Source organism: Poromitra crassiceps (assembly GCF_964638095.1).
Source record: "Poromitra crassiceps genome assembly, chromosome: 1".
NCBI classification, from domain to species: Eukaryota; Metazoa; Chordata; class Actinopteri; order Beryciformes; family Melamphaidae; genus Poromitra; species Poromitra crassiceps.
In genome coordinates this window covers 75,027,319-75,048,047 of record NC_139623.1, presented here as the reverse complement: position 1 = coordinate 75,048,047, position 20,729 = coordinate 75,027,319, and the positions used below count along the sequence as shown (strand labels likewise).

Sequence of the window (20,729 nt, the reverse complement as noted above, 5' to 3'; positions counted from 1 at the left end):
ATTTGATCTCCTTCCTCTTGGCTTATGATTTGTTATGAATAATGCATTGTTTCATTTAGGAGGAGCATGGGTCTGTGACATCTAGGCTGGAGAGGATGTTTGCTTGCTCCTCCCTCCCCCCTGGTCTCTCAGAGGGGATGCATGCAGCGGGGGGAGGAGAGCGCCGAGGACATTTATCTTTAATGATCTTGACCTTCTCAGTCAGGAGGAGCGAGCGCCAATTTAATAAAGGGAGCGCATGGCACAGAGGTAGAGGTGGAGTAAGGGGGGAAGAGATGATAAGTGTGGACAGGGGCACTGGTGATGGGTTTTGATGCTGGGGGGGGGGGGGTTGGTCATTTGAGAGAGACCTCTTTCTTTCTGCCTCTATCTCTCTCACTCTGTCTCTCTCCATCATCTGGCTTGCTCTCTTTTTCCTTAAAATCGAGGTGAACCGGAATCGAGGTGAACCGGAACGGAATGCACTAGCGTCGGACACTGAAAAACGAATTGAGAGGCGGACCATATGCGTGTCGATGATTTGATTTGACAATTCTGAGGACTGGCTTTGGCATCGTGTTCCACCCCCAAATCGAGTGGGATTCAGCCTGTTGTCGTGCTACGCGAGTGGGATCCGTAGAGTACCAGGGAGCCAACTGCTTCGTGCGGAGTGAGCGGACAATCCGATGCATAGGTGCTGCCTGCCCGCCTGGAATCTCCGAGGGGCAACCCCTGACTACCACGCCCTCATGCGCGCACCATTCACGCTATTTCTGTAAATACGATCTTCCTGGAATGCGCGTTTTGACGAGCCAGTTACATTTCTTTGCATTCTTAGAGATTATAGTTTTAGTTTTTTGTTCATGTTTCATGCAATTGGCCAAGTTAGTAGTTAGTTTATGGGATAGGAATTCTGCCAGATGACAGGCACTAGGCGCCATTTTCTACTTCATTTGGAAGAGAAAATTATCCTGAAATGAAGATTTGATTGACAGCTGCATGTCGTGATATGATTGGTTGAAATGGAGTAGAAATCTGATAGTACTAGGTGACGTCAGCAAACTGTAGATTACTGTTATCAATGAAATCTTGAAAAATGAACTTTTGATTTGAAAAAGTGTGAAAAACTAAAGAAATTAGATTTTTGTGATTTTTTTTGCATACATTATTATATAGGTGCACTGCATACCCAGGTATTTGAACTAAAAGAAAAGAAAAGTCATTTTTGGGTTCAGCTCGACTTTAAAGTAGGAACTCTCTGACACCATCCCCCCTGCCCCCACTGTGGATGCTGTGGTAGCCTATAGGCCTATAGCATGCACTGGAGCACACAGCTATGGATGCTGTGGTTAGCCTATAGGCCTCAAGGCCTGTAGCATGCCTCGGAGCAAACAGCTAATGGAGAGGAAAGGATGACTTACTTACTTTATCTCTCCAGCCAGCAGGGGATAATGCTCTTCCTCTGCCCAGGATGAAGTCCTTGTGCTGGGGGCTTGGGTAGCCAAGATGGAGGGTCTACCCAAGACCTGCGGATTTACCCGCTGCCCATTCTGTGTGCGCGCACTCGTGTGTGTGTGTGTGTGTGTGTGTGTGTGTCTGTGTCTGTGTCTGTGTCTGTGTCTGTGTCTGTGTCTGTGTCTGTGTCTGTGTGTGTGTGTGTGTGTGTGTGTGTGTGCGTGTGTGTGTGTGTCTGTGTCTGTGTGTGTGTGTCTGTGTGTGTAATTGTTGTAGTTGATTGCTGTAGTAGAGTCATAATACAGAGAACTTCCTGCTGGCCGCTGAGAGCTTATAGTCAACACAAGATGTTGACTGATTCACATCACCCATTATGGTTATAGCTCCTATAAGCTCCTTCTGTCCTCTGGTATGTGAGCAGTGGATAATGATCTAGTCACTCAAAACACACACCAGTATCCAACAGCCTTGCTTGCGCTGCTGTCCGTTCAGCACCACATGCTGCAGGATAACAGCTCACGTAATCTGAGCATTGATTTAGCTGATTACGAGACAAGATGAACTGCAGCGAATGGAGGGGTTGCTTGGTTTACCACTGTCTGTATACTATATAGCAGGGATACTCAACTTGCTTTGCCCGGGGGCCACTTTCGTCAAATGATAGAAGGCCAGGGGCCAGTTAATAAACAAACAATATACATTTTTCTTTAGCGGATTGTAGGTTTTTGGGGTGTCAGCCGGAGTTTAGTCTGACAATGTTGTGCACACCGGATAGTTAGTTAGGTTATGTACATACATAAGTGCCTGGGTAGCGAGCAGACGGCGGTATTTGACAATTTAGCAGCTAAATCATAGATTATTGAAAGATATTCCATAATATATATATATTGGATATTCCAAATTCCAACACTTATTTCAGCGGGTTTCTTGCATGTTGCGTTCAGGTGCACTGTTAAAAAAAAAAAAAATTGCAATTCCATCGCGGGCCACATTGGGGCGCCCGCGGGCCGCATGTGGCCCACGGGCCGCAAATTGAGTCACTGCTATATACCATCAGCTCTCGATTACATACTCTGGTTAATATTGGTTCAGCTGAGGACGCCCCATGTAGACTGTGAAACAATATCGCTGCACTACTTGAAGGTGGTAGAAGTGAACAAATTCCTAAAACAAATTCCGCCACCTTGGTATTATAAGGTTCTATCTAGGTGGAGTGCAGTTTTTAGATACAGGGCATCAACGTTTTGACATTCCAGCAGGATAAACTGTTAAGTAGTGTAATCCATCTTTATAGTTCCCCAAGACTTTTGAGTGTAGAATATCAAAATCCTGTTTATTTTTTATTTTTGAAGATGGCCCAAACACAGATACTGTAGAACTTTATCATTATGTAACCTCAGTTAGTGTTTGGGTTTATAAGGTTCTATCTGGTTGTTTGTGATTAAATGTCCCTTGATTTCAATCGAAAATTGAATAGATGAGATTCTATGGTAAGAATTTTAGATTTTAGATTTAATTATATCAAAGTTTATTAATATGAATAAGCTTTATTTGTCATTGTCACAAAACAAGTTTTAAGAACAACGAAATTGAAGCAATGTGCGTTTAGACAAGACATTAAGTTAGGTAATAAAGATAATGGTATAAAAGTACAGAGGTAATAAAGGGTAAAAGTGTCTAGTGTATACTAATATACTAGTATATTAGTATAATATCCAGTACTTAAACATCATCACCATATTTGTGCTTTATTAACCCCTTTAAAAAGTATTTTTTACTTCATTTTCATTTCATTCCAGCATTTCAATTCAAATTCATCACAATTATTGACATTTTCTTTATACTTTTGGAGATATAATTATTCCCCCCCTTTTTTTCTTTTTCTTTTTTCTTTCAAATACTTGATCCAAAAGCTTATGGCAAGAAAAGAAAATCATAAGCATAAAGAACCATCCAATGATTAAGTTTACGTGATATACTCTGGTAAAAATAAAAAGATAAAAATTATAATGAAAGTTTCGCAACATTGTCAGATAAAAAAAAATCTGAATCCCTCTTCATGCTCTGCTCTTCCAACAGAGGACCAGGTTTTCACCGCTCCTGCTCCCGCTCTTCCCCTCGCCCTGGCCACAGCGGCAGGCCAGCCTCAAGCCGTGGCCTCCAGGTCACTGCTCCCCAGAGCAGGCCAGGCCCAGTCCGGGCTGCGACCCCCGGGCTTCAGCTCCAGTCGCCTTCCCCCGGGCCGCCTGGCAGCCTTCGGCTTCGTCAGGAGCTCCAGCGTGTCCTCGGTCTCCTCGGGCCAGTCTGCCGACAGCGTGCAGGGCGACCCCTGCAGGCCGCCCCACCGTGAGTCACTGCTTAACACTCATTCTTTTTTGTCCTCTCTTTGTTCACCATGTGTAGCTATCTCTGTTCATCTTTGTCTGATAACTTCCCACACAAATACACTACCACACCACATGTTTCTTTATTTTTTAATAATTTCTACATTTTACTATAATAGTAAATACGTCAAAACTGTGAAATAACACAAATGGAATGATGCAGTGTGTCTAAGAAACATATTTAAAGTATTTAAGCATAAGCCTTTAGATCAAAATTACTTTGATTTTTCTTCACACACAACATATTTTTATACACACACTTCCATATATAGTGTATAGTGTCTTTTATGAGTCACATTGGCATGCGACATGAGGGGCAATTCTTTCATGACCTAGACAGGTAATAAACCTGGCCATTCTCCTGTGTCTTCTGTCACGGGTTCGGTTCTAAAAAAGAGATAGGCTCGTGTCTAGATGAACTGGACCCGCAACACACCACGGCAGAACGAAATAACCGCAAGGCTGTCAGGTGGAAAGTTTGCAAAAAGGGAAGTTGACTTACCTAGCATACAGCTCAGGCCCCAGACAGCAGGCCAGCCAATGAAGATAGCTTCACGGGACAGCTCAAGCCGGGGTGTGGAAGCTAGCTACAACCAGCTTCCGTTCATTCGTTTAAACGCTAATAGAAATAAGTATCACACACACACTCACACCCATACGTGAAAATAAAGGAATAAAGACACTAGAGAACAGGAGGCGGAAGAGGTTTAGAATGGCAGCGAGAGCGCCCCCCGCAGCCTATGGCCACATCATATAGATTACACCCCCAAAAGTCAACCCCCACTTTCCCATTGACAGCCTCACGCGACGACGTCACAAATCACATAACAGGGGTAACCTACAAACACCATACTAACTAACTGTGACACTTCTTTTTAGCAATACAATCTGTTTTGTAAGCATTCATGTTATCAGTGGACTACTTGCTCATATCATTAGACAGATACAAATACAGTTGTAGAAGTTTAGATAAACTTAAGGCTTCATTTAGGTATTGACATATATTATTCCTCTCTTTCAGCACAGATCATTATAGAGAAACATGAGCAGCTCAGAAAACAGGGAACCAAAAGTCGAATCTGTGTTACCAAGATGTTCAACCTACTGTAGTGCTGTTCTTCTACCAAGGAACGCAAGGCTGACTTTGTTTGTGCTCATATACCCTAATGGGTTTGTGGTAATGGTTCTTATACCCTAATGGGTTTTGTGGTAATGGTCTGAACCGATCTGAGCCTGAAAATATACATGCATCTGAGACATTCCTTTCTGTGAAAATCAACTTGTCCTTCATTTTCCCCTAGCATAAAACTGGAGGGAGGGACTATGAATTGGTCTCCTTCCATTTGTCCATTCATCTGTCGATCGCACGTGATCTCTCAGACACTGCTGGTTGGATTGTGATGAAGCTTGGATGAATGATACATCTCCCCCTGTGTGTTGTCATTTTTTTAAATTACAATGATTGGACCAAAGGGGCAACAATATACATCATTCATTTGTTTGCACGTGCCACAAACGATTGACCCAAAGGAGGGGATGCTAAAGTTAGATAATTGAAATGATTTTTAAGACTATAGGTGAAAACAAGATGTCATACTTGTTACCGATTGGCCTGCAGTAAAGGGCTGCATCATTCGTGATGGGCGACACCTTGCCTAGTTTGAATTTGGTGTGACATCATAGATAAAGGGGCGGGATAGAAAGTCACATGATTTTCTGCAACAATGATACTTCACTGATTCACACGCTCACATGTTCCACAGCAGATGGTGACATTGAAGAGCTTTTGACCAGGCCTTTCTCTGTCTTAACAGTATGTCCAAATAAGACACAATACAGGAATTGCATTTTCTCATCATTTCACAAACGAGTCCAATCAGTGTTTTCTGAGGAGCCTCATCTGGGCCTGTGCTGTCTGGATGAGGAGAGGAGCCTCATCTGGGCCTGTGCTGTCTGGATGAGGAGAGGAGGCTCATCTGGGCCTGTGCTGTCTGGATGAGGAGAGGAGAGGAGGCTCATCTGGGCCTGTGCTGTCTGGATGAGGAGAGGAGAGGAGCCTCATCTGGGCCTGTGCTGTCTGGATGAGGAGAGGAGGCTCATTTGGGCCTGTGCTGTCTGGATGAGGAGAGGAGAGGAGGCTCATTTGGGCCTGTGCTGTCTGGATGAGGAGAGGAGGCTCATCTGGGCCTGTGCTGTCTGGATGAGGAGAGGAGAGGAGGCTCATCTGGGCCTGTGCTGTCTGGATGAGGAGAGGAGAGGAGGCTCATCTGGGCCTGTGCTGTCTGGATGAGGAGAGGAGGCTCATCTGGGCCTGTGCTGTCTGGATGAGGAGAGGAGGCTCATTTGGGCCTGTGCTGTCTGGATGAGGAGAGGAGCCTCATCTGGGCCTGTGCTGTCTGGATGAGGAGAGGAGAGGAGCCTCATCTGGGCCTGTGCTGTCTGGATGAGGAGAGGAGCCTCATCTGGGCCTGTGCTGTCTGGATGAGGAGAGGAGGCTCATCTGGGCCTGTGCTGTCTGGATGAGGAGAGGAGAGGAAGCTCATCTGGGCCTGTGCTGTCTGGATGAGGAGAGGAGAGGAAGCTCATCTGGGCCTGTGCTGTCTGGATGAGGAGAGGAGGCTCATCTGGGCCTGTGCTGTCTGGATGAGGAGAGGAGAGGAAGCTCATCTGGGCCTGTGCTGTCTGGATGAGGAGAGGAGAGGAGGCTCATCTGTGCCTGTGCTGTCTGGATGAGGAGAGGAGAGGAAGCTCATCTGGGCCTGTGCTGTCTGGATGAGGAGAGGAGGCTCATCTGGGCCTGTGCTGTCTGGATGAGGAGAGGAGAGGAAGCTCATCTGGGCCTGTGCTGTCTGGATGAGGAGAGGAGGCTCATCTGGGCCTGTGCTGTCTGGATGAGGAGAGGAGAGGAGGCTCATCTGGGCCTGTGCTGTCTGGATGAGGAGAGGAGGCTCATCTGGGCCTGTGCTGTCTGGATGAGGAGAGGAGAGGAGGCTCATCTGGGCCTGTGCTGTCTGGATGAGGAGAGGAGAGGAAGCTCATCTGGGCCTGTGCTGTCTGGATGAGGAGAGGAGGCTCATCTGGGCCTGTGCTGTCTGGATGAGGAGAGGAGACGAGGCTCATCTGGGCCTGTGCTGTCTGGATGAGTAGAGGAGAGGAGCCTCATCTGGGCCTGTGCTGTCTGGATGAGGAGAGGAGAGGAGGCTCATCTGGATAAGGGAGAGTTACGTTTGACTTTTTAATGCTGTTGAATCAACACCTATCCACAGTGTTCCATCAACAACAGTGTTGATGGAACCCTGTGGATAGATTATCTTCTCAGTCTCAAAGAAGTGTGAGTGCACTGACACCATAGCCTTGAATGCTGCGTGGCAGGCTGGCTGAAGATGTGGCAGCTGCATGTGTTTTCAATGTGACCTACATAGGCAATGCTTGCTCTTCTTCTCCCGGTTACAGTTGACGTCGGCACCTCCGCTCTCGCGCACGTCAGCACCCCCTGTAGTGTTATGTCATCATCAGTCATTTCCTTCCCGACCCCCATAGGCCTTCAGAACAGAGACTGCGTCTGCTCGGAGCTAAGAAGAACAGAAGGGGTAGAGGGGAAAGACTCAATAGCCAAAGAAGGTGCAGAAATGAGGTTTTCATTTTGGAATATAGCTCTATAAATAGATATGGTAATGGGATTATCATCGGTTTGTCTCATACAGGCTTACACATTGCTGCCATCATTTTATTTGGTTGAAAATGTTCCTTTTCCACCATGTCCCAATGTCCTCTCTCTCAATGTCCTCTTTCTCAATGTCCTCTCTCTCAATGTCCTCTCTCTCAATGTCCTCTCTCTCAATGTCCTCTCTCTCAATGTCCTCTCTCTCAATGTCCTCTTTCTCAATGTCCTCTCTCTCAATGTCCTCTTTCTCAATGTCCTCTTTCTCAATGTCCTCTCTCTCAATGTCCTCTTTCTCAATGTCCTCTCTCTCAATGTCCTCTCTCTCAATGTCCTCTCTCTCAATGTCCTCTTTCTCAATGTCCTCTCAATGTCCTCTCTCTCAATGTCCTCTTTCTCAATGTCCTCTCTCTCAATGTCCTCTCTCTCAATGTCCTCTTTCTCAATGTCATCTCTCTCAATGTCCTCTCTCTCAATGTCCTCTCTCTCAATGTCCTCTTTCTCAATGTCCTCTCTCTCAATGTCCTCTCTCTCAATGTCCTCTTTCTCATTAATGTCCTCTCTCTCAATGTCCTCTCTCTCAATGTCCTCTTTCTCATTAATGTCCTCTCTCTCATTAGGGGACACTCATCGTAGAAGGACTTTAATCAATGTGCAGTGCTCTAATCGTGTTCTAAATATTGACAAAGAGGGTTTGTGTGTGTGTGTGTGTGTGTGTGTGTGTGTGTGTGTATGTGTGTGTGCGTGTGCGTGTGCGCGTGTGCGTGTGCGTGTGCGCGTGTGCGTGTGCGTGTGCGTGCGTGCGTGCATGTACAAACAACCATTTTAGAATCAATTCATTGGCATGGCAGATTGGAAAAGATGGATCATACTTCTAATTAAATAAATAGGGAGAAAGACAGACAAATGGCTAGAGATGTGTTTGATGAATGGGCCAGCAGCAAATTATAATTGTAGGAAAGAAAAAGTGATGAGTCTAGCAGAACCTGACTATAAGAAATCATGACTCCGTCAATTGTTATGAATTGCAGACTGCTATAGTAATTGCACAGTAAGGATTTTTGATTAGATATGAAAAATGACCCAACTCTGCTCAATTAACAACAGACACCAGCGGATACAATTTAAAGTCGTTCACCGTCTTCATTATTCCAAGCATAGGTTGCACAAGATCTTCCCTTCTGTCTCACCACTATGTGATATGTTTCAGGTGTCAGAGGGTACACTGCCCCATGCTTTTTGGTTTTGCCCTTCACTATCCGGATTCTGGGCCAAAATATTTGATTGGTACTCTAAGGCCTATGAAATAACCCTTCAGCCGGAGGCGGAACTCGCCATCTTCGGCTGCTCTGAATCCTCTCTGCTCCTCCCTATGGCTGTGCAACAGTCTCTGACGCATAGGGGACGACTGTCGCAAGAGACTCATTCTGAAGAAGTGGAAGTCCCCCTCTCCACTTTCTTTTCAGCTGTGGCTGACGGACATGGTCTCAGTTATACGGATGGAGAGACATAGGTTCCTGAGGACCAACTTACTTGAGAAATTTTCAACTATTTGGGACCTGTTTCTGGCCTACTTTGACGACGTTAAAAGCAATGCACAACATCTCTTACAAGCACATAAGCACCTCACGCGGCTGGTAGCACCACGGTGTGGTGTTGGAATGTTGATGATATATGTATGCTTTTTCTTTCTTTTCTTTTCCTGTGTCTGAGTCTGTTTTTGTTTTCATGTTCTGGAAAACTGCAAAATAAAATATTGGAAAGATATGAAAAATGACTTACCGTAGTCTTTTCCAAATGCTGCTTTAACACTCTGATATGGCTGGAAATGAAAGCTGACAGTCTGTTATTTTATTTTATTTTTTCCTTCCTTCCGAGTTTTTCTCCCATTTTCTCCCCAATTGTACTTGGCCAATACCCCCTTTGCCGATTTGGGGAGCGCCGTAGACTAGCACATGCTTTCTCCAATACATGCGCAGTCACCAGATGTTTCTTTTCACCTGACAGCGAGGAGTTTCACCAGCAGGACATAGCGCCTAGGAGGATCACCTCCCTATTACTCCCAGTTCCCCTCCCCCCGAACAAGCCACCCGACCGACCAGAGGAGACACTAATGCAGCGACCAGCCGCAGACACAGCCAATTGTGTCTGTAGGAATGTTTGAGCAAGTCAGAAGTACTGCTACTGGGAATTTAACCTGGGTCTCTGCGGTCTCTGCTTTTACCTCATTACCCAGACACCCCAGCTGACAGTGTGTTCTTTAAAGGAGGACTTACCCCCTAGATATGTATCAGAACAGTGATTTGAAAATACCTATGGAAAAAACCAAGAAATGACATATGCTCTTGTCTATACTATACTCTTTGGCTGTGTTCAAGTCAGGATTTTTTTCCGGAAATCAACGCCATTACATTTTGCCCACCGCCTCAAAAATAATTTATTTGAGAGGGGCAATATCTTTATAAATATCAACAACTAGCCAACGCTGGTGGTCTGTATGGAAACAGCGTTGCTTAAAATGGTTGAAAGTTATATCAATTTGGTAATTCAGTGGCGAACTAGAAATTTAATTATTTTTCTCCATGTGTGTGTATGTGGCGTGTATCTATCGCTAAGAGCAAAGTGAGGCGAGGCTCGTTACCGCAGGCGCAGCACACCGCACAATAGGACAAACTCCCCGCTCTGGGGTAACACAATGCGAGATTTCTCCACGTCATTCCCTCGTCCAACTTGCCATGAAGTCCCTTTTTAATTTTAGTTTGGGGGCTTTTCGTGATTCTTGTTAAAAGTTGTGCAAAAGTTTTCCTCTCAGCGCAGTTGCAGGCTGCGCCTCCTCCCTCCTCCCAGACCCTGGCTGGCGAAACAGGCTCCTGCATGGGACCAGGAGGATTCAGTCTGTCCAAACTCAATACCGATCTAATCTCTCAGTATGAGATGCAGGGAAATATATTTTAGTAGCCGATGTGTTTAGAGCAGCGTTGTCACGTTGTCACGTCGTAGTATAGCGTTATATTTTACATGTGCGCTAAACTGCGATGAGATTTGTTTGCGGAAATGTCAGACTGAACTTCTCATCCCCATGCAAAAGCCCCCGTTTGAGGCAGAGCACTGCTGCTGCTGCGCGCGCCCCCGCTTGGGGCTCGTGCATGAGGATACAGTACGACTCTCTCCCGCCTGACTGGCCGCGAGAGAGTGCTTCCAACTCGGACTGATAATATAAACATCATCACTTGAGCTTATCCAGGTAAGATATTAATAAAGTAATGACACATTCAGCGGGAAACTAACTATAATTAAGACATGTGCCAACTTCGACGACGTTTGGTTCAGTATGGTTCAGAGCGTTTTCAGTGATTTCTCGAGGCCCACAGAATATTGTGTGATATTACTATGTAAACACCGAACACACACAAAGAACGAGGAGACTCTCTTCTATCATCTGCAAAAAAAAGTTTATTGATCCCATTTTCCGTTCTTTAGTTATGAGCCGGAGAAGATAGCTTGATTTAACCAAAAACAGCAATTTTTTTCTAGAAGCTGAGATAATGAGCCTTTTGTGAAATTAAACATTTCAAGCACATCATTGACTCTGAAGCTAATATTTTCTGATATAATGACACCTCAAAAATAATTTCCTTCAATAAAAGAGTGAAACAAAGGAATTTTGTTTGGCCAAATAATATTTTTTAGCTGCAACCAGCAGCGCTGGCCCCTGCGTGCGCAGACCCTACACCTTCTTGCTGGTCTTGATTTACTGCTGGTGGGCATCAGATAGCCTATTCTAGCTTGTTTGCTCTCTATGCATCGAGCCTGCTGCTGCCTGGTCTGTGTGTACTGTCAATGGTTGTATGCTGTAGTGCCCTGCGTGCCCCACCCCCCTCCTCCTCCTCCTCCGTGGTGGGAGGAGTGTCTCTGCTGCGGTTTGCTCTGAGTTTGATCTGCACTGAAAAGTCTGCTGCATCCCCCCGCTTTTTTACAGCGTGTCCCCGGCTCCCAGCTGAGAATAATGTAACTTTTCAGAAAGACGCTGGTGTCGCCGTGTCGGCAACTAAATCATATGGATGGGCTATCGCAGCGGACACGGATGGGGCTCAATTGTGGCAGCAGATGACTGCTGTTCACAAGCACAGCTAACGTTATGCTTCAAGCATATCGATGCGATTTCCGTTTCCTCATGACTTCTTCTCTCTTTTCTCCTGGCCTTTGTCTAATCTGGAGAGCACTGTCGCCACCTAAGGGTTCTGTAAAATAGGTTAGACACATTCAATAGCTCCCATATTGTAAGAGGCGATGTAAGAGGCTTAGATCGACATCCCCCCGTCAAAAAACGCAATTGACGAACATGTTCGTCCTTGGCACTCTACGTTACTAAACGAAATGACGAACATGTTCGTCCATGGCACTCAATGAGTTAAGAGCAAACTTCCTGAAAAGTTGCTGTTTTGGAGATTTATAAAAGGTTGGGAATGATTTTACAGCAACACAATGCCATGTCCTTCCTTTTATGATTATAGTGGCGTTTATTGATAGTATTGTGTTACATAGGAGTTGGTAGGAAAATAACAGGCGATTGTAATAAATTAACAGGTCAAGTGACATCATGGGAATAGGCTTGGAGTTGTGAGGAGCCGAAAGGGTACGGGGGGGTAGGGTAGTAACTATCTTGAAATCCCATAGTCTTTGGTTCATGGTGACGTCACGACGTGTCAAATATCCCATTCATTTGAGGGCAAAAAAAAAAGCAGTGTTCCACCCTTAGAGGGCGCTTATGCCAGGTATGCTGCTGAAAAATGATACAAATGGTAAAATGGCAACAGTTTGGTGTCAAATGTGGAAATTTTGACCAGAATTCTTCACACATCACCCCCAAAGTCATATATATTGGTTAAAAGCTGAAAAAAAGTGTTTTGGAGGTAAGTTCTCCTTTAACATCATTGTCATTTCAAATCCAGATGATTAAGATTATGGAACCAAAACATCAATGGCTCACTGTCCATGTACTTTGGGAGCTCCTTCTATAGTTTTAGATTTTTTTTATGTGGTTTGTTGTCCGAACTAAATAAAATACTCACTAGGCCAAATCCTCAGTATTTAATTGATCCCCCTCGCTCTCCTCTACGTAATGATTGTTTTGTATAGCACCTTTCTACACACTAACATGAGAATATCAATATCATGAATCAATGAGAAAGGATCAGGGATAATCTGCAGGAGCAGAGTCTCTGCCACTCTCTCTGCTTAAATGGAGACAGTCAAGTTCACAACTTCACTCTCTGCAAAAACAGCCAATCTGTCCATCAGCAGTGTCCCTTCCTAGTGCTTCAGCAGTGTCCCCTTCCTAGTGCTTCAGCAGTGTCCCCTTCCTAGTGTTTCAGCAGTGTCCCTTCCTAGTGTTTCAGCAGTGTCCCTTCCTAGTGTTTCAGCAGTGTCCCCTTCCTAGTGCTTCAGCAGTGTTCCTTCCTAGTGCTTCAGCAGTGTCCCCTTCCTAGTGTTTCAGCAGTGTCCCTTCCTAGTGTTTCAGCAGTGTCCCCTTCCTAGTGCTTCAGCAGTGTTCCTTCCTAGTGCTTCAGCAGTGTCCCTTCCTAGTGTTTCAGCAGTGTCCCTTCCTAGTGTTTCAGCAGTGTCCCTTCCTAGTGTTTCAGCAGTGTCCCTTCCTAGTGTTTTAGCAGTGTCCCCTTCCTAGTACTTCAGCAGTGTCCCTTCCTAGTGCTTCAGCAGTGTCCCTTCCTAGTGTTTTAGCAGTGTCCCTTCCTAGTGTTTTTTTTTTTTTTTTTTTTTTTTTTTTACCTTTATTTATACAGGGAGAGTCTCACTGAGAGCAATGCTCTCTTTTTCAGGAGTGCCCTGTTCACATTTTCACCCATTCATACCTGGAAGCTGACCAGTACAACCACAGTCTGATCTGCTGGCCACTGAGCAGCTCCACTGGAGCAGTTGGGGATAAGGGCCTTGCTCAAGGGCACCTCAGTGGTGGTAATGAGGGAGGGGCAAGCGCTGCCTTTTCACTTTCCCCACCCAGATTTATCCTGCCGGTCCCGGGGATTGAACCGACGACCTTCCGGTCACAAGCTCGCTTCTCTAACCATTGGGCCACCACTGCCCCTGTTTCAGCAGTGTCCCTTCCTAGTGTCCCTTCCTAGTGTTTCAGCAGTGTCCCTTCCTAGTGTCCCTTCCTAGTGTTTCAGTAGTGTCCCTTCCTAGTGTCCCTTCCTAGTGTCCCTTCCTAGTGTCCCTTCCTAGTGTTTTAGCAGTGTCCCTTCCTAGTGTTTAAGCAGTGTCCCCTTCCTAGTGTTTAAGCAGTGTCCCTTCCTAGTGTTTCAGCAGTGTCCCTTCCTAGTGTCCCTTCCTAGTGTTTCAGCAGAGTCCCTTCCTAGTGTCCCTTCCTAGTGTTTCAGCAGTGTCCCTTCCTAGTGTCCCTTCCTAGTGTTTCAGTAGTGTCCCTTCCTAGTGTCCCTTCCTAGTGTTTTAGCAGTGTCCCTTCCTAGTGTTTAAGCAGTGTCCCCTTCCTAGTGTTTAAGCAGTGTCCCTTCCTAGTGTTTCAGCAGTGTCCCTTCCTAGTGCTTCAGCAGTGTCCCTTCCTAGTGTTTCAGCAGTGTCCCTTCCTAGTGTTTCAGCAGTGTCCCCTTCCTAGTGTTTCAGCAGTGTCCCCTTCCTAGTGTTTCAGCAGTGTCCCTTCCTAGTGTTTCAGCAGTGTCCCTTCCTAGTGTTTAAGCAGTGTCCCCTTCCTAGTGTTTTAGCAGTGTCCCTTCCTAGTGTTTAAGCAGTGTCCCCTTCCTAGTGTTTAAGCAGTGTCCCTTCCTAGTGTTTCAGCAGTGTCCCTTCCTAGTGCTTCAGCAGTGTCCCTTCCTAGTGTTTCAGCAGTGTCCCTTCCTAGTGTTTCAGCAGTGTCCCTTCCTAGTGTTTCAGCAGTGTCCCTTCCTAGTGTCCCTTCCTAGTGCTTCAGCAGTGTTCCTCCCTAGTGTTTCAGTAGTGTTCCTCCCTAGTGCTTCAGCAGTGTCCCTTCCTAGTGTTTCAGCAGTGTTCCTCCCTAGTGTCCCTTCCTAGTGTTTCAGCAGTGTCCCTTCCTAGTGTTTCTGAGCAGGATATTAAACAAAGTACGTCACTAAGCTCTTGCATGTTACAGTATTAAAGTGGCTTGCAATGTTTCTGTGCAGCAGTATTGCCACATGTAAAAAAAAAAAAGTGTTTTTCTACGGCAAATATGACACACACACACACACACACACACACACACACACACACACACACACACACACACACACACACACACACACACACTGTACACACATACACACACACACACACACACACACACACACACACACACACACACACACACACACAGTACACATACACACATACAAAAGGCAGATAGAAACAGGTGCCAACAGAACAGTAAAGACAGGCTGTTTTAAAGGTATTGCCTAAAGCAGAATGTTCCTTCCTGCTGTTTTGGGTCTGGGACAAAAATGGAATCCAGCGTGCAGGATCGACATGGGAGGCAAGAGATCAAGGCCCTTTGATGTGTGTGTGTGTGTGTGTGTGTGTTTGTGTGTGTATGTCTGCGTACAGTGTGTGCGTGTGCGTGCGTGTGCGTGAGTGTGCGTGCGTGTGTGTGCGTGTGCGCGTGTGCGTGTGTGTTTGTGTACATGCGTGCGTGAGGAGGGGACTCTGTGTGGTGTCTGTGACCTTTAGCTGTGGGGCATTTGAACTCCTGAGCTCCATTTGACCTTCCAGACTACGCTGGGCATTACTATTGATCTCTCTCTGCCTCTCTTAACCAATAGGGAGTGTGCTGCCTGTTGTCACATGTTCCTATAGCAGTGTTTCTCAAACTTTTTCAGACCAAGGACCACTTAACCAATACAAAAAAACTCTGGGACCACCTAACTCCCAAAACATCCCTAAAAACAATAGGCCTACTACTTCAACTGTAAATTACAAATTACACCCTAATTAAATAGCGTTGTGCAATTAATTTTTTGGATAACCGAGATGAAACATGTTTTATAGATAATTTATTTTAGTTAGTCCATTTACTTTTTCCATTTATTTCTGCTTTTCAGTTCAAATATATTAACTCATTGAGTGCCAATGACGTCTAAAGACGTCAATTCAAATAGTAACTTAGAGTGCCAATGACGTCTAAAGACGTCAATTGCGTTTTTTGACGGTGGGACGTGGATCAAAGCCTGATGCATCTCCTGTAAAAATATGGGAGATGTCGAATGTGTATAAGCTATTTTACGGACCCATTAGGTGGCGACAGTGCTCTCGAGATTAGAGAAAGGTGAGGAAAAAACAGAGAAGAAGTCATGGGGAAACAGAAACCGCATCGGTATGCATCGATATGCATGAAGCATAACGTTAGCTGTGCCTGTGAACAGCAGCCAATCTGCTGCCACAATTGAGCCCCTCCCTCTCCGCTGCGATAGCCCCTCCACATGATTAGTTGCCGACACCAGCGTCTTTCTGAAAAGTTACATTATTCTCAGCTGGAAGCCGGCGACAAAAACGGCGGAACGCTGTGAAAAAGCTGGGCGTAGCGCACTTTTCAGTGCAGAGCAAACGCAGCAGAGAGCCACCAGAGACACTCCCACGGAGGAGTGTGCAGTTGAGGGGGGTGGGGCACGCAGGGCAGCATACAACACCGACCCAGACAGCAAGAGGCTCGATGGACAGATTTACAAACACAAGCTAGAATATCTGATGCCCACCAGCAGTAAATCAAGACCAGCAAGAAGGTGTAGCTCTGCGCACGCAGGGGCCAGCGCTGCTGGTTGCAGCTAAAAAATATTATTTTGCCAAACAAAATTCCTTTGTTTTCGCTGTTTTATTGAAGGAAATTATTTTTGAGGTGTCACTACATCAGAAAATATTAGCTTCAGAGTAAGTGATGTGCTTGAAATGCTTCATTTCACAAAAGGCTGATTATCTCAGCTTCTAGTTTGAAACGTCTGTTTTTGCTGAAAACAACCTATCTTCTCCGGCTGATAACTAAAGAACGGAAAATGATATCAATAAACTTTTTTTTGCTGATGATACAATAGAGTCTCATCGTTCTTTGGGCGTGTTCGGTGTTTACATAGTAATATCACACAATATTCTGTGGGCCTCGAGAAATCACTGAAAACGCTCTGAAAGGGCTGGCACTGGGAGCATCCGTTTTCCAAAAGTGGCTGGCACTCAATGAGTTAAAAGTTCAAAGAAAGTTTTTTTCAAGTTGAATAAATGCACAATGTTGCCAAAGTAAAATAATCATGATCTGTTGTTATCTTAATGGGAAGAATGGTGCTGCGTTTTTTAAGATATTGTAACGGCACAGGCGAGGCTGGTTTCGAACCCGAGTTCTCCAACTTATAAACCCAACACGTTAACCATCCGACCAAAGGGACAATCGCTTTATCCACCCAGACCACGGATCGCTCCAATATCAATGAAGCAATGTCTGGCTCAAAACTGGAGAGCTTCAGGGCCCTATCGTCGTACGGCTCTATCGTTTGCACACCTCTTATGCTATCTTCCCTGCGTCTTAAGCTATCCTCCACCATCCAGTTTTGCGCTGGAATCTAAGCGCAGACACAGGTGTAGGCGTGGCCCAGGCGTGTCCGGGTGCCTCTTAGCCTATCATCTGCCTCCCTCAAGTGTCATTTTGCGCTCTGGCGAAGATACCATCGCCATGTTCCGAGCGTAAACACAGGTTTGGGCGTTGCCCGTGCCAAAACAGGCGTTCCAGCCAAATGTGTTAGAAAAAAGGGCCTTGGGTGCTCTCAATTTTAACGCCACCGAATAGCAGGTCTTAGCGCTATGGGGCGCACACAGTATTCTCAGCGCAGTGCAGGAAATCTTCGCTTGGATACATTACACCTCGCGTGCGCAGACACTCTTCCCTCCTCAGAATGCCACGTTGATTTTCAACTATAGCCTACATTGCAGAAAAAACACACCTTGATTTAAAAATGAGAATTCGTTTGTCATGGTTTTATGAGGCTACATAATTCCCGACCATACAGGTCTGTGGTGTTAGTAGGTGTATAACAGTAGATTACTTTAGGTAGGAGAAAAGGTAGGAGAAAATAAAAAGCAAATGCTGATCTTTTCCAACCATTAGGCTACGTTTAATATCGCCGCAATAGCCCTCCACTTCCCTCATTGGGGAGTGAGAGAGAGAGAGAGAGAGAGAGTGAGAGAGAGAGAGAGAGAGAGTGAGAGAGAGAGAGAGAGAGAGAGAGAGAGAGAGAGAGAGAGAGAGAGACACACACGGGGCATACTGTCGGCTTATATACTACCCAGCTCAACTTAACTGCCTTATCTCCTAGTAATAGCCAGTAATCTATTCACCTTATGTAGCCACGCCCATTTGACCCGGTTGTGTGGCCGTATCAAAACTTCCGGCTAAAAATAATAATAAAATAAAATAAAAAATGGCTGCGCTGCTCCAATATTATCTAACTCTGAATTAACTAATAATTTAGCCAATTGTATGTAACATACCAAATAAAAGCAAACGGCAATGTCTAAGAATGCAACGGCATGTAACTGGCTCGTTAAGTCTCGCATTCCAGGGAATTACGTTAACGTCTGCGGGTCTTATTGACGTTAGTGGCTCGAGCGCAACTCGGAGGAGAGAAAACTATCTGAAGCTTTCTTTGTTGGAGTCCAGGTATGTTTTACAAGAAAGTGCTCGTCATTGTCGACGATAACGTTATCTGACCTGGCTAACAGTGGATACTCGCTTGCTTGCTGTGACCGCCGGAAGTGTTAAAAGGACCTGGAAGAATTTGGCCCACTGTAAGGTCTGAACATAAGGTGAATAGGCCAGGGGTACTCAATTAAAATTCATAGAGGTCCAGTTAGAGAGAATGTCCTCAAGCAAAGGTCCGGAACATTGTAACATAGCTTATGATTCAGTGCCATTATTAGGCTACTTCAATGATTGCAGTAGCCTAATAGTACAATGTCTGTATGTAGTCAACGACTGACTGTTAAATCAAAATAAACATCAACAATGTTTATTTACCGTTTTCATATTTAACTGGATTAATTATAAATAAGTAGCCTACACTAATAATAAATGCATGTTCTTTTCTCATTTCAAGTAAAATATTGGCTGCATTTAAAAATAACATACAACAGAGTGCTTTGGAAAAATAAGTTTCCCCTTTTCTTCCTTTTGTTAACTCCATTTCACATTTTAACAGTCTCAGCCAACAAACCTCCACCTTTTCTCTTGAGAGAAGTGAGCTCCTTATCTATCTATCTATCTATCTATCTATCTATCTATCTATCTATCTATCTATCTATCTATCTATCTATCTGTCTGTCTGTCTGTCTGTCTGTCTGTCTGTCTGTCTGTCTCTCTGTCTGTCTCTATCTATCTATATATCTACTGTACCTATATATCTATCTATCTATCTATCCATCTATCTATCCATCTATCTGTCTGTCTATCGTTCGCAATGCAAACTTGGGCAGTGCCGTTGGGCAGTGATGTGTGAGTGTGCCCTCAGTCTGGATTTGAGTGTGTGTGTTTGCTCACAGGGATCTTCATCAGATCAGATCATCACATGAAGATCCCTTTGATCGAAACGTTATCATTAAACTGACCGGGAGCCAGTCATTCCAGTGTGCAGACTCTATGTATTTTTTAAAGCTAGATCTATGCCCTTATTTGAATTTTAAGTGCAGTCAGTTTCACGAAAAAAAATTACATTTTGAAATCCTTTTGTAGCCCAAGGAAATATGCAAAACGACTATTTCTAGACCGATGTTTGGATTCCCAGCAAGATGGTGAAATACAGAGCTGTGAAGTACAGTAACAGAGGACAGAAAAGTAAATTGAGTAGCCATAGGAATTCTCTCTCTCTCTCTCTCTCTCTCTCTCTCTCTCTCTCTCTCTCTTGTTTTCTCATGAACTTCGGTGAACTTGTGTGTGTGCACCTAACTACAGTATCTTTGCTCTACCACACGGGGATCTGTGCGCTGTCTCACAGCGCTCCAGTTCAGATCAAAGCAGCACAGACATATTGACAGATGAGCTCTCACACAATCTTCCATCCCTGCTGACATCAAGGACATCATGTCAGGGGAGATGGTGCAACCCCGCTACCTCCTTCCCTAACAGAGAGAAGAAAAGCCTGGCTCAGTTGCACATTTTCCCCATTGATCAGCGAGCAAAGCGGACTCCATTAGGTCTCTGGATGATGTGGATAGGAGAAATCATTAAGGAATAATAGAGCGATGAGCGGGAAGAGATTGCCAGACTGCAGTAAAGTGGGTTAGAGGAAGTTCCCCGGAGTTTTAGCTCCCCACTGTCATAGCTTGTCAACCTCACTCTGATCAATGGGTTGTGTGTGTGTGTGTGCATGTGCGTGCGTGACACGTGTGTGCGTGCGTGCGCACATGCATTTGTGAGTCTGTGTTACATGGGGGTAAGAAGAGAGGGGAGAGGCAGAGAAAAAGAAATTATATTTTGGGGGTTTAAGAGAAGAACTATAAATGACACGTGTACACATGTATGGTTCAACATGAGCATTATGGAATATAAATCTAATGAAAGAACTAGAGAGCATCTTGTGATGGGATCACACCAGCAGCAGTACCAATGTGTGCCAGGGGGGTAAAGTGGGGTGTTCTACTTCCGGCCACCTTGCTCAGACCACACCAATCTTCAAACTCGCCCTTCATTTTAATGTGAACTACATACCTGAAAATGCTCATAAACAGCTTAAAGTCGAACTGAACCTGTAGTGGTGCGTGGGTCGGAGTCCGTTTCAGACTGAAAGCATAACTTGTCTGAGATGACAGGTTGAGAGGCATATTTGACAATTCTGGGGACTGGATTGGGCTTTGGCCAATCCTGGCGTGTTCCGCCTCCAAATCGAGTGGGATTCAGCGTGTTGTGGTGCTCTCCTCGGGAAAAGCCTGCTGACGCGAGGTTAGTGTGGCTGAGTGGAGCTGGGCAAGCCGCAGACAGCCAGCTTCCTTCGTGTTGCCGAGCGGAGAGGGCAGCCCGTCGGCCAGGGGCGGACTGGGATCATAATTCAGGCTGGGCATTAGATACCAAGCAGGCCAGGCCGATACGGGCCAACGCGCATGCCAGCGACTGGCAAAAAATTTGGGACGTTTGAAGCCCAATTTGGGCCGTTTGAAGTAGGGATGTTCATTTTGAAAAATTTCCATAATCGAAAATCGGGGAAAATTAACGATCAATTATCGATTATCGATCATATTAATAATAATATTTTTTT

At 45.2% G+C, this 20,729-nt stretch overlaps 1 protein-coding gene across 1 annotated transcript in view; it reads left to right on the top strand.

The window, feature by feature from the left end:
• The window catches only part of LOC310795100 (uncharacterized protein), a gene marked incomplete at both ends in the record, with an annotated part of 131,928 nt that overhangs the window by 11,320 nt on the left and 99,879 nt on the right, over positions 1-20,729 (top strand). The window contains one exon of the mRNA XM_083657127.1: positions 3,514-3,780. Within this exon, the coding sequence (XP_083513253.1) occupies positions 3,514-3,780 (267 nt within the window). The remainder of the gene's footprint in view (positions 1-3,513; positions 3,781-20,729) is intronic.